Source organism: Micropterus salmoides, unplaced genomic scaffold, assembly GCF_014851395.1.
Source record: "Micropterus salmoides isolate LMB-PRFRI ecotype aquatic unplaced genomic scaffold, ASM1485139v1 Ms_hic_scaffold_3, whole genome shotgun sequence".
Classification (NCBI taxonomy): Eukaryota; Metazoa; Chordata; class Actinopteri; order Centrarchiformes; family Centrarchidae; genus Micropterus; species Micropterus salmoides.
The window spans coordinates 24,700,038-24,717,529 of record NW_024042261.1 but is presented as its reverse complement, the minus strand read 5'-3'; the positions used below and the strand labels follow the sequence as shown (position 1 = coordinate 24,717,529).

The following is a 17,492-nucleotide window of genomic DNA, read 5'->3' as shown; positions in this document are numbered from 1 at the left end:
TTTTTGATTGTTGTACATTTTGATGTTGTCAATAGCATCTATGCTACTGTAGCTGCTTTTGAGGGTTACATGCAGCACTTCTTGTGCTCACTACCTCCCACAACCTTCACACGTGCGTATTTGGCGTGGTTGTGTTACAGGTTGTGGGCTTCACTCACCTGCAAGCTGCGGTGAGCTGGTCCATCTGGTGGTAGCTGTGAGGGCCTCCTCTCAAACACGCAGGAATGTGGAGGTCAAAGGAGCTGTTGAGTCGGTTTGACCACCTGGACTGAGAAATGACCTGCGGCCAAGTGTGCAAACTTTCTGTCTTTCTCGTCCATGTGTGATCAGAAGCGTGTGTACTGTTCACGGGGTTGTAGTGTAGTTCACTGATTTCGGCAGTAAGGATGTGCAGTGGAGATAAGAACATGTCCCCTTGCATTTAAACCTCATTCTCAAACTCGCAGCTGCTTTGGCCTTCCTTAGCTGCCGTATCATATACACAATTCTGTTAAGATCTGCACTTTCTGTGAGACTTCTGGCTTCCTTTTTCCCCCTGAACTGTAATTCATTATATATGTAAGGCTTTTTTTTAAAGCAGGTAGGACCCATAAAAAGAAAAATAAATTTGCAAAAGAAAAGTCACTTGACAGTTGTGCTGTTTGCTTTGTTTATTAGAGGTATATTGTCAAACATTTTACAAGCTGTTGCTTAAATGTTTCCATTTAGAGAGAAAAATGCAACACTGAAAAACAATTACTAAGCTCAGCAGAGAACACTTTTAAAGCCCCTGTTTGAAAGGCACTAAAGTCCCAGTTTTATTATCAGTCTTCCTTTTTTCTTGACACCTGCAGACACAACTAGCAAAGAAACCTGTTGTTACACACTTCAGTAGCTAAAATACATAGAGCTTTCAATTGACTTGTTAGTTGAGCTTTTAAAGGCAACACCACTTATGTCTGCTATCATGTGTTGTACACCAAAATGTGTGCAATGATAAGGTGGGAAGTTTAAGTAACACATACTGTTAATTCAATACATTGAACATTTGTATGGATGTAAAGCTACCATAACTTACTTCATGTGGACAGCAGGCTTTCAGTCTGCTGTATGCACTGCTGAGTGCAGGTATCTTAAATACTTTCAAGATTAAATACACCATATTGCTGTTATTTAAATACATAATGTGTCTTTTAAGTTAGAATCGCCATTCAGTGGAATTACGTAGAATCACAAGACAACCCTATCACTTGGATTTTCTTCACGTCTGCAAAAGAAATGTACAAAAAAAGTCTCTCTTTTTTTAAATAATAGTGATAGTAGTACATTCAAACAATAGCATAATAGTTCCTCAGCATTATTGTTGTGGTTTTAAATAGCTTGTGATGTAGGGGTGCTTGTAAGCGACAGTCATTACATCAACGTTCATAAAAAACGGATGCACCCTACTCCTTGGGTCAAATATTGCAGAAACAACACTGTCACACAACGTTTAGATGCCATCGTCGTATTGCTAATGCTGCTGATCATCAGTGAGTCCGTCAGGAAGCTACAGATTTCTGCTCCAGAGCTTAAAATGTATGTCCACGACTGCCTGCGCTGAACACAACTGCTTGTCAGACAATCGCATGAGAGTGAGATGAGTGGCAAACACTGGAATACAGAATAGACATGCTCTGATGTTAAAGAACTGGCTTCTCATGTGAGGGCCCCTCAGTGTGCACAGTTGCGTCATCGCTAAATGGGAAAACGTGAAAAGTAATTCCTGGCAGTTTTCTTGTGTTGACCACATTTCTGCTTGCATGTCTTCCTCTTTCTTATTGTTTAATCATTTATCCTGCCTGTGTCTGTTTCTCTTACTATTTTTCTTTCTCTATGTCTTTTTTCCTGCTCCTGATAATGATGATTTAGCTGCTGTATACATTCCCTTATCTCCCCCCTCTCCGCTCATCCTTCTTATGCTGCTACATTTGTCTGTATCAGTCTTTATGTCTGTTTGCAGTTAGCTAGCTTCTACAGTATCTTCTTCCCACCATCTGCCATTTCATGCTTCTGTCTTTCTCCTATTCCCTCGATGCTCCTTCATCCATGTCTGGCTTTCTCTGCATGAGTGCACTGGCCCACTACCGGCAGCCGCAGCCCTCCACCACCATGTCTTGGTAATTCTTCAGCACCACTCTGTCTTGAGGATCCAGGTAGAGCAGGGCAATGGGGCTGAGGGAGGTGGGGACGCAACAGGCTCGGGGTACTGCTCCATTCACTGAGTTTACCAGAGTTTGCACCATGGCGTGGCTAGAGGAGTTCATGTGGTCGGCCAGAGGAAAGCGACACTCTCCCAGGCAGAAGAAGGCGTCGTAGCCGCTGGGTGCAATGATCCACTTGTGCCAGCCCACATCGTTGAAATCTACATATAGAGGATGACGGCGACATCTGTTGCGGGAAAGGCGTTTCAGTTTCGCAGCACGGCCATTATTTCTTTTCACTCTTCCACTTTCACTCCAGTTGAGCCCACCTTTATCACCCCCCCAGCCTGGCGCTGTATACCCCATTTTTTTGGCCCTCCCCCAGGCTTGGTCTCTATTGCGGCCCTTGCTGCTGCTCCTGGCCCTCTCTATTGTCCCTTTTCTCCCTCTCATCCTCTGGCCACCACCGGGGGTCCTCCTGCCATGTTTGACTAAAGGCTCTCCACGCCCGTCATGACTGTAAGTCACCAAGAGGGGTCTCTCCTGAGCCCAGCTGTGCTCATCCTGACCCACGGACCTGCGCACCCTCAGGTGTTCTTCTTTGTGTTTCTCTTCCTGTTCAGGGAGTGAGGTGGTGCTGTTCTCAGGTCTGACTTCCAGGAGGAAGCCAAGGCTGCCAGTCCCAGCAAAGGCCTGATGGAGGAGCTCTGTATTTAGGCTAAAAGCCTCCCAGAAACCACTTGCTTTATGACTGTGGAGGCCAGTGGTGAGTAACCTTGTCTCCAGCAGAGTGGGCTCAGGGTCCTCATGGTGCTCAGAGAGGTATAGGTTTAGTCTGTGGGCTCCTGGGCCCAGGGAGGCTCTTTCACTGCGGAGGAGACGAAGCTCAGCAGAGAGCACCCTCTCATCCTGAGGGATGGAGGAAATATTGAAGGAGATGTGCACCCTCTTACGATCCTCTGCTATGGGACCGTCTCCAAGGGGCTCTGAGAGAAAGAGGAAGAGAGGCAAGGGTGTACGGGAGTTTAGAGTAGTTTAACTTATTTAGGTGTTATTTACACAGTAATACACAAACAGACACTGGCTATCAGTCAGATATATCTGGAATTATCTCAAAAACAGGAAAAATGCCAAACTGTCTACTACTATCAGCAGATAACTCAAGTTTCCAGCAAAGAAAGCTAACGGGGTAGCTCATGTTGACACTGCAAGTTCCAACCTTTACCCTTAGCTAGGAAATATTTAGTTCCCTTAGTAAACTGAACCACTTCAGGCATTCATTTGTACAAAAGATGTGTATGTATTTCATGTGAATAGACATGCATGGTTGAATGAAGTACTGTACTGCTTTTGTACTTTGGTCTTCTTCAATGTTTGTGAATTATACGTTGTATTTTTTGTATCAGAATCCTGGCTGGAATATAAAATGAGCAACTGCCCCAGGCTCTAGTGCCCCCAAAAGCTTCATGTTTACTGTCAATTAGTTTTGGTATTTTGATTGTAATTGCAAATTCGTTTGAAGAAATCCTCACCACTGAAGTACAAAATCAGCTAATAATAATCAACGTCTGCATCATTATGCTGATTTTGTGGGAATGTAGAGGGAGGCTGTTGTAAATGCCCTCTGTGCTTCTGCGGAAACACCAGGGCATGACCCTCCTGACTAGATTAAGAGACACCAGCAAGCATTCAGTGAATCAAAATCTGCTTCAGGGATCCTGTGTCATATCTAGTTTAAAGAGCTTAATCATTTTAGTTCATGTTGTCTCCACACAATGTATATTCCTAATACAGTGGTGTTCATCAAATTACCACAAAATAAGAAAAGATAAGAAGTATTGTAGAACTGGTTGCACTGGAATTAATGGGAACTTCGAGGCAACTGGGTAACTGCACAGAGGCCAAAGGCAAGGGAAGTTGGGGGATCAGTGGGGGCCCAACAGCAAATTTTTGCCGTGGGGCACACTAACATGTTAATCCACCCATGATCTGAACTGCAGTGCAGTCCAAGACAAAATCCCCTTCACTGTGAGATAAATCTAAGCATGCCCTCTCTGAAAGAAGACTTTAGACCACCTGTCATATCTAAGATTGCACAGATGGAGCTCTTAGTGTTTCTATTGTTAAAGTCATAAATAGGATATTTATACTTCATCTGGGGCTGACCTGATAAAGTATAAAGATCCTACCTGCTTGAAACAAAAGTTCAAAAACTACAATTAAAATATTTTTAGATCCATTAAAATAGGTTGACAGCATGGCATCATGATGTGCCAGTGAGCTTACCATTGTGGTGAAAGCTGCGTACGGTGTTAGCCTGCTGGATGTGATGGCTGGGGAAGCTAAATAAAGGGTCCTCGACTAGATGGTACTGCTGCTGGTGAAAGCGGTAAAGATCCAGGAGGTACCGGGGCACCGGCACTCCAGGCCGTGGGTTGGGCTGTGACTGCAGGCCCAGTCGACTCAGGAGGAGACTTTGGATGGTCTGAGCCAGACTGGGCTTCAGGAGGGAACCAGCCGGTGGGAGAGACAAGGAGGAAGGCATCGGAGACACCCTGTCATGGTCGATCTTACTGGTGTCTTCACCCTGGTGACCAGACGAGGCTTGAGGTAGCAGCAGGACCATGAGGAGCAGGAGGTTAGCAGGGAACATGGTGGACCTGGAGGGATATAGGGAGGTGAGGTGAGATGATGGGAGGACAGGTGTGGTGGAGAAAAGAAGAGCGGAAGAGGTAAATGGAAGAAAGCGTGGACAAAAGCAATCTAAACATTAAGAGACAAACTTGTAAAGGGAAATTGTGCAGCATTGTTCAGTCATTTTTAAATGTTGGGGCTTTGAATTTGAATTTACTTTATATTTTTTGTGCATAATATGAAATTTGTATAAAAGATAGCTCCTGTGAGATGCTCCTGTTGATCTTGTCTTCTCACTACTGGACACGCTAGTTTCTCATTAGTCCTCAGGCTTCGTGCAGCATATGTACAGGAAATTTACTGTCCACATATGCATATGAAGTTGTTTGCTTGTTACTCCTGGCTGTAGAAACATTGCCACTTTGTTTTGTGTCTGTTAATTTATGGAGAGCCGCTTACCCCCAAGGCCCATATATCTCCTAGGACACCTAAGCAAGAGTAATTAGTCAGTCTCCATCTGTAATTTAACCATGCTCTGTGTTTGTGTGTGGAAGAGATCATAGTTCTGTATATGAAAGACATCTAGCATTAATCAAAGGCCGTGGGTTCCAGTGACATGTAATGGAGTTGTAGAGGTCTGTCACAATGACAGATAACAAGATTTTTTTTTCCTTTTCAAATCACTGCAATAAACATTGGATATTAACACAAGTGAGTGAAGAAGACAGATATGTTTTCATTAGAAGCCTAAATAAATGAATTCTTAAATTACAGGCATATTTACTTAAAATTGAGGAGGTTTACCTATAGGTGTCAAATTAGCTTACATTACTGATAGTGAAATCAGTTTTAAATTGAACTGAATTTTGAATTTTGGTTTGTTTACATTTTGTTCTACTGTGTTCAAAAAAATGACATTGCAACAAAGGAGACACCAGAGATTGACAATCTGGTTATCAGTGTTTTGAGCAGAGAAACATTCAATTAATAAAAGAGGGAGAAGATAATGCTGTGCTACGGGCAATCCATCTGCTGCTCAACTAATCAGTGTGTTTTTATTAAAGATAGCTCAAATATGCAGCTTTTGTGGTTTGTATGTTGGGTCCTCTTGAACCTCTGCTGTCGACCTAAAAATCTCTTCTATGTGTTCTTCCAGAGAGAAATATTTGCACCTATGCAAATGAGCTTCCCCCAAGTGTAGTGTTATGAATCCCCTGTCACAATGCTTATTTCCCCTATGAACCACATTCACACCAGCACCTGCTTCATGCTTCAAAATATTTTCATGTTCTGGCTCTGCATGAGTCCTTAATTCTGACCAAAACCCCCACAGATGGGTTAGGGTATGTCGCGCCGTGACTATTCTCAGTGCGGGAACATGACCACAGACGCAATTACCTCTACGACCTGGCTAACACCCTGCACCTCTGTAGTGCAGGTGTTAATAACTGAGCCAATAATTAGAAACCAGCGAGTTATACCAGCCCTCTTGACCTGAAGAGGTTGAGGTGAGGTGTTAAAGGGTCAGAGCAGCTGACAAGATAAACTGAAGTGCAAATAAACTAAAGTGGTACATAAGAGAGTAGAATGGAAGTGAATTATGCACCTATTGCCGCCCTGCTTGACCGGGCAAGAATAAATTATTTTTCAAAAGAAAGTGCACCTGAATTGCTGTCTATCACTTGCTCAAAGAAGAACAGTTTGTAGTTATCTCTTTCCTTGTCCGAGCGCTCACATATCTCTCTCCTCTCTATCTCTTTATCTCATCTCTCTAAGGGACAGAGAATTAAGCCCTGCACAGCGAGATAGCAGAGGTGTTTATGGCTGAGCGAACACATAATGACACTGTAATGACTGCTAATCTTACCACTCTGTCAGAAAAAAGGTGAAAAGGAGGTCACAGGTGTGAAGGTGTGTATATTTTTATGCATGTGTGGTTGCGTATATGTGTGTGTTGTTCATGTGGTAGGCAGTTCAAAGGGCAGGCCTGGGAAAAAAAAGGCACCTCTAAGCGTGGGATTGTTGCTAGCTATCCATTAAACTCTCGCAGCCCCACCCAGGGTTGTTTCACCTGAGGCAACGCAGCAGAGGACAATTACAGATTAGACACTTTGCTGTACAGCCTCTCCCATATACTGTGGAGGCTTGTAAAGCAGTTTAAGGACAACACCACTTCTCCACTGTACCATCCAGGTGACTCTGAGGGTCAAAGGTTCAGTTGTCACACAAAAGGGTGTGTCACAGCAGGCGAGGCAGAGAAAAAACAGAAGAAAAATGAGAAAGAAGTTTCGAGCCAACACCAGCTTGCCCTACATCACTTTGACATACATACAGCCTCTCTGTTCTCCTTGGATGTCTGTGTTGTGACTGGTTCTATCTAATTTAAACCAGACAAAGAGGATCCAGGCCTAATTTAGCATCTTTATGTGTCATGTGCATCACGGTGCCACCCACCCTGATGTCGACTCATTCCAGTTAGCCGGGAAAAACTGACATTTTTATGATTGCCCCCCCACCGCCAGTTCCTGCTTTTATGTGTGGCAGTCCCTGCCAATGTGCTTGTTTTATTCTTTCTCTCTCTGGCATGAATGTGAACCAATCAAATGTTCATGGGGAATAAAGAAGGAGAGCTGTATGATGAATGGGTCAGGGATAAGGTCAGATGAAGGGTTGGAGCTCAGCAGTGCTGTTTGTGCATCCTTTCCCCGTGTGCATGTATGCAGTCATTATGTGACCTGACCTCCCGAGCAAACAGTAGCGTGACCCCAGCGTGAGGCAGACGAGTGTCGACGCCAGCCTGCCCTGTGCCTTTCTGAACTCACTGATTAAAAACCTCTGACATCTGACGTCCGTTTCGGACTCCTGCTTTTGTCATGTTTCTCTCTCTGGCCCTCTTTTTATCTGTTTATTTCAAACCCTGCTCCCTTTCCCCTTCCTCCTTCCTCTTTGCATTCCTTGAACTTTGTCCTTTTGCTTTGTCTTCTACGTTGTCATACAGTATGTAACTGCTTTTCCCTTTTCTGATTCTCTCTTGATTCATCCATCAATTTCCCTCTCTTCCATATTTTCCTGACATTCTCCTCAGTCTCTTGTTCTTTCTTGTTATACATATCTGTTTTTGTGCTTCTCTGCATCACCTTCCCATTCCCTATCTCCCTCTCTCCCTTGCCTATTCTCTCAATAATGTTGCTCTTTTTTTCCTCGGCCACTAAATGAATGGTGTTTTTGCGGAAGAGTGTGGCGGACTGTTGCCGGGCCAGAGGGCCGGAGTGTCACCGCAGCCGTCTGATTTATCCACCGCCGCTGTCTTCATGTTACGCCTGGTCCCTCAGCTTTCCCTTCCTGTTGTTCTTCCCGTGTTTCTTTTCCCAAATTCCTCCTCTCATTTTCGCTGATCTCCCCCCTCCTTCCACCTCTCATTTTCTATGCTGCCGTCTCATTCCTTCAGAACATGATATGTGCAGTGCACATGCCACTGGGTTGATTTCCTTGCTCTAAGCTTACTCAAATACTTAAAAATATGTCATGTCGGATGGCCTCATGAGCCCATATGTGATGTACAGTGTAGAAATATATACCTGAGAACACTTCTGAGGATACATCTGTATTCACTGCCGTTGTTTTTCCACAGCAGCCCTTACACTGTGCCATATAAACTGTGCATTGCACGCCATAGTGTGTATAATTAACTGTGAGGTTATAACTGCACAATACTCCCCATGCTTAACTAGTCATTAATGCACGACTTTGAGCTGTGGCGTTAATATGTAATTTGGGGGGGTGAGAAATGTCCAAACAGTTGCTAGTGGAGTCGTGGTTTTACTCTCTGAGGCGTAACAGATGAAATCATTAGAACAATATTCCAGGTAGGCTGCTGTGTGGTTTTATTGGACTCTATTAGAACAGCTCTCTAATTCATTCCAGCTGGACCGATTAGCTGGCTAATGACCCAGACGTCAAACGTCCGTTTCTGTTACACACACATGTGTCCATGCTAAGAACAGTACAGGGTTTAAAGACACGCTAACTGCCCGGCAGAGTGAGCACCAACATGTAAACAGAAATACACGCCAAGACGTATAACTGTGGAGGAGCTGGGTTGTTAATATGTGGGAAGCAGATTTACACACTCACTCACACACACAGTGTTTTGGCTTTAGTCTCTTTTGTGTGCACTTGAGCAGAGCATCAACAGGTTGCCATGTACTTGTCTCTTTCATCCTTGTGCTCCTTCTTTTCCTCAGTTTATCTCCTCTTTTGTCTCAGCCCCAGATGCCCGGAGGTCTCAGTGTCACAAGTACATTGTGATTAACAGAAGGCCCTGCTGAGGCACAACACCATACAAGCATCAATGGAAATACTGACATATCTCACTGCTGAAAGCTCAGAGACTGCTCTCGTCGTGTGTCTGACAGCTAAACCAATGTGAAATACAGAAGAAAAACACACCTCTGCTTTTCACATTAAAGCTGCTGAGCGTTTACACTGAGGGCCAATTCATACTGTGTATGTTGCAGCAGTAGTGAGTTACGTTATGCTCTTTGAACTCATAATGGGCACATTATTCTCGGACAAGTAGCTCATTGGACAAGATTTTGATTGAGCAACACAGTGTGCCAGCGGCGTATGCATGTGCATGAGTGTGAGTGTGTGTGTGTGTGTGTGTGTGAGTGTTGTTCCCCAGAGTGACTAATGGTTTCAGCAGCACAGTTCCTGTGGCCTGTGGCTTGACAGACAGACAGATGTGTATGTGTTTGTGCTTGAATGGGATGTAGTACTCACGTCCAGGTGTGGTGGGATGTATGCAGAGTCCATGGTTTATCCTTGAGCTCCAGTGTTACGATCCCTCGGCTCTCGCTCCCGCTCCTTTGGACAGAATGGACAAAGTGGACTGTTTGCCTTTTTTCTCTCTCTTGTCTTCTCTCTCTCTTTTTTTTTTTTTTTACCTCTCTCAAAGTAACCAGTGCCTGTCTCTCCTGTGTCTGCTGTGTAAATTGACTGTAGTTAATGCTGCTCCCTCCATGTTTTACTCCCCTCTCTCTGCTCCCTCGCTCAGCTTCTCATCCTGTTGTCAGTGTCAGATAAGCAAACTCTTAAAAACATCCACCGGCTTCCCCTCTGCCTGCCTGACCTCTACTAGTAGGCAACTCCCTTTTTCTGTCGCCTGCACTTCCACCCCTGGTTGTTTAAAACACACTGGTAACGCTGCTGTGCATAGAAGCTGCAGGAGGAAAATGAGTTGTGTCTGTCTGTCTGTACTGTATCACTGGCAACAACTCCTTCTTGTTGCTAAACCTCCTTACTATGTCTCTCTCCCTTCCTCTCCACTCTGTTCCTCCCTTTTGTATCTCCTCCCCTTTTCCTCTCTCTCTCTCGCTCTCTCTCTCTTTCTCGCCTCCCCCCACACACACTTATTTTTTTGCTTTTTTCCCCTATGCTATACTAAATGCCCAGCTGGTAAAGTCAGTTTATCTCTAATTGACTTTCCTGGCCACTAAGATCCGCCCAAATAGTGATGTCACTAAGACTGGCCCCAGTACATTGACAGGCTGTTATCTCTCTTTCTCTCTCCCACAAACAAACACACAAACACACACACACACACACACACACACACACACACACACACACACACACACAGAGACAAGGATGTACTCAAACATACATGCATGCAACCTGTTCCAGGTAACCCTGAGGTCAGCTCACAGACGCAGACTGATTATTTTCCACATTTTCTCCTTTAGCAAACTCACCTGCTGCTTTCCGTTGGCACCATTTTACGTTTTGGCCAACATGCTCGCAGTTCCTCGCTCGATCATTATAAATAGGAGACCCCATGACACAGAATAAAAGCAAGCAGATTCAGTTACAAGTCAAAGGTATGAATGGATGACTCATAACAGCTGCCATGAAATCACCTCAGATGAGTTTTGTGATTGGATGGAAGTAAATGTTGAGGTAAAAAAAAAAGGAAAAAGCTGTACTTCACCACTACGGGTGGAAGCAAGGTCCATCCGTCCTTCCAGCACAGAGCGGGTGGCGGGTTGAATTTGTATTCATGGGGTGGGCCCATGAGAAAACGTCTCTTTAGGATGCATCGTCTCACATATTAGATCTCATCTGGAGAATCACTTGCCCACGTCCCTGTGCTCCTCCTCTCTGTCCCCTCCACTTGCTCTTCCCGTCCACTCTCGTACAAACACACAAAAAACTCACCCACAGACCTCATTCATCCCGAGGCTGAGTAATTGTCCCAACTATACCCACACTCGCTCTGGTCTTGCAACACACACACACTTTCTTTGGGAAAATCTTTTATTAAATCATTGACCGTTTGGTTGTTGAAGAATTTCACAGTCACATCAATGAATGAATGTTCGACTGGGAGGTGTAGTGAGTACTGGGCATGACCCTCAGCTGGTGTTAAAACCCTCTTGTCAGCAAACTTCCACCATCAGACCTCGAGTAAAGCACAGAACTCCAAACATAGCCCACCATCACCTTCACTATCAGAAATAGCTCTACATTATGGGGAATCTGCTTATTTCCTTTCTTGCAGAGAGTTAAATGAGAAGATCAATACCACACTCATGTCTGTTTAGGAAGTGTGGAGCTGGAGCCATGGAGACAGTTTGCTTAGCTTAGCATAAAAACTAGAAGCAGGTGGAAACACCTAGGAAGCAACTGTCATTTTTATGTTACTGTTTGTTTATTTAAAAAAAGCAAGATATATTGTGTTAATTACTGAGGAATTGCAAGGCATATTTTTGAACTTTGGTCAGTGCTAATCATTTACGGGGTTGTAGCTTCATAATGCTCAGACACAACAATGGTATAATTTGTTTCATATAGCTTTTGGAAATACATTGAGTATGTGTACCCCCTTACATTTTTGTCAGTTGTCATCCTTTCAGTTTCAGCTCAGTATTTTGTGCAGGAGATCAAACCAAGAAGACAAATAAGCAAACATAGACACTGCTAAAACATAATGAGAATTTGTTGTTGTGGATTCTTTTCACAAACCCCTAAACGCACCGCCAGGGAGTGTTTTTCAGTAATTATGACCCCTGTTTGCAACTGCAATATCATGATAACATAAAGCAATACAAGCAATATAATGCTTACTCTGATGGATTGCATAACTCAAGCAAGTTTAGTCACTTCAAGTTGTTTTCATATTGTATGAGCTGAACATCTGCCTTGAATTTAATAAAATCTGCCTAGAAGAAATAATCAGCGGAAATGTAAAATATACACATTTTTTAAGGAATGGCTTAATGGCCCACAAGTGGGCCAGTCATTATGAACTCAAAAGATGAGCAGCCAAACTTTAGAACTTTAACTTTTTTAAACTCAAGTTTCCAATGATGTCAAATATGTTAGGTTAAATGTAGGGGAAACACATAAATGATGCAGAAGACATCCAAAATATCTTATCCCATATCACATACCTGGAACAAGCTGATAAAAAATGTGCTGTGTATGTGATTTTGTGACTTTAAGACAGTGGGGTAGCCTGTAAGATGAGTTTTCCAACCTTAAAGCTATACTTTAAGGGGTAAAAAATGACTCAAACATGGAAAGTTCACTAAAGTATGAGACCTTTAAGTATGAGATGTGTGAGGATTTCTTCTATAAAAATGGATAAAAGCCTATTGACAGTCAGGGTTCAGACATTATAGCTGAGCCACAGGTCTGGCTTCACCAAGTGTCTTCTCCAAATGAGCAGTAATTTCAGCCTCCAGGTTTCCCATCCTCTGGAAAAGCCGTCGGACGCCTGTCCCGCTGACTTCCGACGGGGGTGGAGAAAAACTTTTAAAGTAATACCTCACCGCCCTCTTAACAAGCCATCCTTCCGTCCTGCACCCCAGTGTTCCCACCTCCATACTGCTCCATCCCTCCATGGACACAGAGAGTGAGGCCCCGTCAGGAGAGGTGGAGAAGAAGGAGGATGTTTGGACTTTTTCCCGGTTCAACTACCTCTTTCCTTCTTTTGACTCTTTCAGCAAATTGTCGCACATAATTAATCATCGATCAGCATGGTCATCAGTCTTTCAGTGATGGTGGGAGGGAAAGCAGTAAATCAGGATAGACAGGTGACTTGGCCTCATAGCAAGAGCAGTAACAGCTGTAAACACACACACACACGCCCACTCAACTGTGTGAAGTAAATAATTCCAAGGTGATAATATGGGAATTTATGAGGCTCTTTATCCCTTCAACAAATGCACAGTCCACATTATATGTGCACAACACTCCATGAAACTGACAGTTGATTGTTGCTCAAAGGTAAATAAGTGTTGAAATAAAGTGAAATACTGTGTGAAGTTTACAATCATGTATGCATAAAGGGATATGTATGTGTTAAAGTCATCTGTCACTGCAATATCTATTGCAAAGTTTGAACTGCAGTTGTTGTTGAAATGTAAATGAGAAAAACATGTTTTTATGTCACAATTTATTGAACCTCATCAAAGAAGTCTCTGTAAAGCTGTAGTTGAAAACAACGTGTGAGTCTGAATGATTATATTATTAATCAGAGTAAGATCTCAGGACTCTGAGTTTAAAATTTTGCAGTTGCAGCAACTCTGATCTAACAGGGTGTAGACTCAAATGCGCCACTCACTGGCAGAACTGGTGGAGTAAATGTAAAGTGTACTGGGTCATTGACAATGTGATGAGAGAACTGGGATCAGGGAGACGGGTGGTGTTGAGGGCAGGTGATGACTGCCCTGGGGACTGCTGGACAGAAAAGGAATGCCAGGCTCAGAAATGACTGGAGTTGGTTAAAAATGTACACTGTTAACAGAGCAACACACAGAGAAATCGAAGTACAGGAATGGACCTAAAAAGGTACAAGTGCTTTGTCGCTCCGGCTGTACCCTAGCAGCTTATGAGGACTGTACCTTTGAAGTTGGTACATTTTTGTACCATCTTGTCTGTACCTCTAAAAGAACATTTCTGCACCCCTAGTGACAAAAATGTACCATTACATTTTATTGATTTAGCTGACACTTTCATCCAAAGCAACTTACAATTGCTATATATGTCAGAGGTCACACACCTCTGGAGCAATTAGGGGTCTTGCTTAGGGACACATTGGTGGATGTGTCACAGTGGGGATTGAACCAGGGTCTCTTACACCAACAGTATCTGTCTTATCCACTAAGCCATTGCCAAGCCTTTACGTACAGGGGGTGTGGAATCACTGATTTTCTGCATCATTTGCCTGTACCTTAAGCTTGTTAAAGGTACAGTAATGTACCCTTTGCTGTCAGCAATGATTCTGTACCTTTAAAAATAGAGACAAATAAAGACCCACGGTTAACACCTTAAGGATAATTTCCGTACCTTACACGGTACTTTTTTGACAAATGTACCTTTAGGGAACAGAAATGATACCCCTATTTCTCTGTGTGAAGATACAAAAAAGATTGGGTTGTATCAGCATTGGTACTCAAAGCTGTGGTTGGCAATTTATTTGTTGTATTTGTTGAAATTCACTTTATATCTTAACAGCAATCAATAAATCAAATGCTGTGACAGAAAAATGAAAAGAAATCTGGTATCTGTGGCTGTCGCAGGACTGTAATGAGCTGGCCTGCCTACCTGCATACCTACTGACCTGCGCACAACGCTTGTGCACTACCTGCCCATCAACAAACGGCAGGCACACAATGTTAGCAACTAGCTAATGATAAAAGTGGAATATTTAGCTGCTAAAGAGACAGATATTTCCCAGAGGAGAGAGACACAACTGAATATAAAAGCTAGTGCACTTTTGCCAAATTAACTTTATATATGTTTTTCAGTCAAATACTTACGCCCCACAGGTTTAAACAGAAAGTTTGTCCTTCACAGAGAACAGCAGCTGTGGTCAGCTTGAATTCATGTTGGCATGACCATGGGTTTCAATCCTGACAATTTTTAATATTCACAAACTACCATGTGTACCATACAAACCTCCATAGTCACTTTTGAAACCAGTGTTTTGAAAAGTGTGAACGGAGAGACGTGGTGCAGCTGCTATTCTCATGAATGAGTTGGGGCAGCACAATCTGAAATATTTTGCGTCTTCAAGTTATTAGGTCAGTGCACAGCCCAAAATGATCACATGTTTGCTTCAATTTAAATGAATGAGGCCATTTTTATCAGAACAGTTCAACACATTCACTGCAGCTGGAAACTAAATCACTTGATGTAAACCGGTGTGAAAGGGAAAATGTCTTTACTTTCAACCATGGAAACAGTTAGAATTAATGAATCTGTTTGTTTACTATACCACTGAGTGTTGTGAGCATGTAAAGGTTTTGCTGTGTTGCAGATGAGTTTGAAAATAATAGCAATGAGTGCCGTCACTGTTGTAAAAAAAGAAAACCAGTGAAGACGCTGATAAACACAATGTGAAGTGTTGTAGAACTTATGGAAACAATGGAGCTTAATGACTTGGTCGTCTGCAGTCTTTTTCCAAAATCAAATTTTCCTGAGAAGAGCACGTCACGGAGCAGAGTGAGTCATGAGAGAAAAGCTTACCAAAAATAAGCAATGATTGATGTTCAAACACTTAACGTGATCGATGCCTCACCAGGAAACAGCCTGAATGACAAACATGAAGCGCTGGAGAGTCATTTCTGTGATGACCTTACATTTACCTTCATTGTGTGTATGTAATGAAGATACATTGTTTTTCTTTCTTTCTTTTTTTAGATGCCTTTGATGTGCAACTATGAAACTTTGTAGACAACGCAGAGAAAAAGATGCAAGATTGTCTGTCACTCATACTGTTTATATAAAGTTTGGATTAACTCGAATTTGTTTGCAGTAAATACTACTCTTTTTGGATTTTTTCATCATTTACTTACAGTTGTACATTTTTATATACACTGAACTTCGCCACCTGAGCTTCAAAGAGCTCACAACAATGACCCAATGAGACAGTCTTCTGTCACATCAAGTATCGATTTTTCCGTTTCAGATGTATTGAATCAAGATCCATGCATGGGATGGAGTACAGACATCATATATGTTATAATAATGAACAAAGGTGCCCAGCAGGAATGACATATTGAACAACATATTGAACAAAGGCAAAACATTCTTTAAGAAGTCCAACCGTTTCTATAACTTTCTGAAACACTTGTTGTGATTGGCCAGCTGTGCAAAAGTGAGAGAGTAACCAGGATTTTCTCTTTTCTCTTTCTCTCTCTCGCTCTTTTGTCACTTTTCTTGTGAACAACCTTGTGCTGCACTATGAATACCTCTCAGGGGAGACTGTCTAAAAATGTGGGCCATTATCACCATAAATGATATCATGCCTCTCCCTCTCTATGACGACCGGCTGTTCACTCCTTCTAGTGTGGCTGTTCGTAACTATAAACACTATAAACACTTATAATTTATGTGGTTAGATCTGTTCGCTGTAGTGTAGGCCATTGGTTTCCATCTTCAATTCTGGTTCTTTCTGTGGTCTCACTCAAATGCTCGAATCTAAAAAAAATTATTTACATACTTACACTGATGGATTATTATTTGGCCCAGGCAATTGTCAATTTTGTTTTAAACTGTACAAGACTGAAGGGCAGCAGGTAACTTCTACTGAAGGTTGGAAAACCAACTTGGATGTCTCCTTATATACTGATGATATGGGATGTAATGTTAAGCAGAGGTCCAACCTGTAGAATTGACAACAAGAAAAAACAACAAAAAAACAAAACAAACCCACAAACAAAAAACACATCTTTATTTATTTTTTTATTTAAGTTGTGGGTCGTCATGTCGGAGAATATTTTTTTTCATGAATTAGTTTTCTACAGAGCCCATAAAGCCATGTGCATTTGTTTTGTGGTAACAACTTATTATCTTGTGGGAACAAGTTATTATCTTGTGTGCACACAATAATAACTTGTTGCCACAAGATAATTAACATGTATATTGTACATAACCAGAATTCGACTGGTATACTATTTATTGGTTCTTCCTTACTGGACATTTCATAGTTTCATTGCAGTTGCATGCATACATGCATTTATTCATACAGTACATTTTATATGAGGTGTTTAAGTTTATTCTTCTATCACTACACCACTGGCCTTTGGCTTTTTCTGTACCTTCCTAATACATGTGATGAACTGCCATTATACTGTCCACTAAGTTGAGGTAAAGATTATGCTGCCAATTTTGCCAGGATTGTGTTGAAAGAAAGATTTATAAGTCAAGAGCCTATCCTGATTAAACACATTAAAATAAATACAAATATCATCTGTATAACAAGGCTCGACAACACAAAAAGTTTTGTAATGACTGAACACCAAACAGACACAAGTTGATGAGTAGTTTGTGGTAATCAGATAAATGCAGTCTGATAATAAATATAAACAGATACTGTATATCTGCTGAAGCTGATCCTGCAAGCATTGAGTGCTTAAGTTAGAGACACAACAACATGATGAGAAAAGTGTTTAGATTGCCGGTTAGATGCTTCCAGTAAACACTTAGACACTCTTAGCTGTTTTAGGACATTGAGTGGGCCTTAGAGGGGAATGACACCGCAAAAAAAAAAAGAGGGAAAATGAAGACAGATGATTTGTGAGTGTTGCGTGCTGGGAAGGACAAATGGAAGTCAGAACGAGGAGAGCAGAGAAAGGAGACTGAGACAAAGACTAGATTTCATTAGAAGTTCACATGCAGGAGTCCACT

The 17,492-nt window shown here is 42.3% G+C and overlaps 1 protein-coding gene across 1 annotated transcript; it reads right to left on the bottom strand.

Moving 5' to 3' along the window:
* Positions 1-632: 632 nt before the first annotated feature.
* On the bottom strand, positions 633-9,854 carry bmp16 (bone morphogenetic protein 16). The gene is made up of 3 exons (XM_038693731.1): positions 9,579-9,854; positions 4,449-4,822; positions 633-3,148 (listed from the first exon to the last, which is right to left on the bottom strand). The coding sequence occupies exons 2-3, from the start codon at positions 4,813-4,815 to the stop codon at positions 2,103-2,105; spliced, it is 1,413 nt and encodes a 470-aa protein (XP_038549659.1). The 5' UTR covers positions 4,816-4,822; positions 9,579-9,854; the 3' UTR covers positions 633-2,102.
* Positions 9,855-17,492: the final 7,638 nt, after the last annotated feature.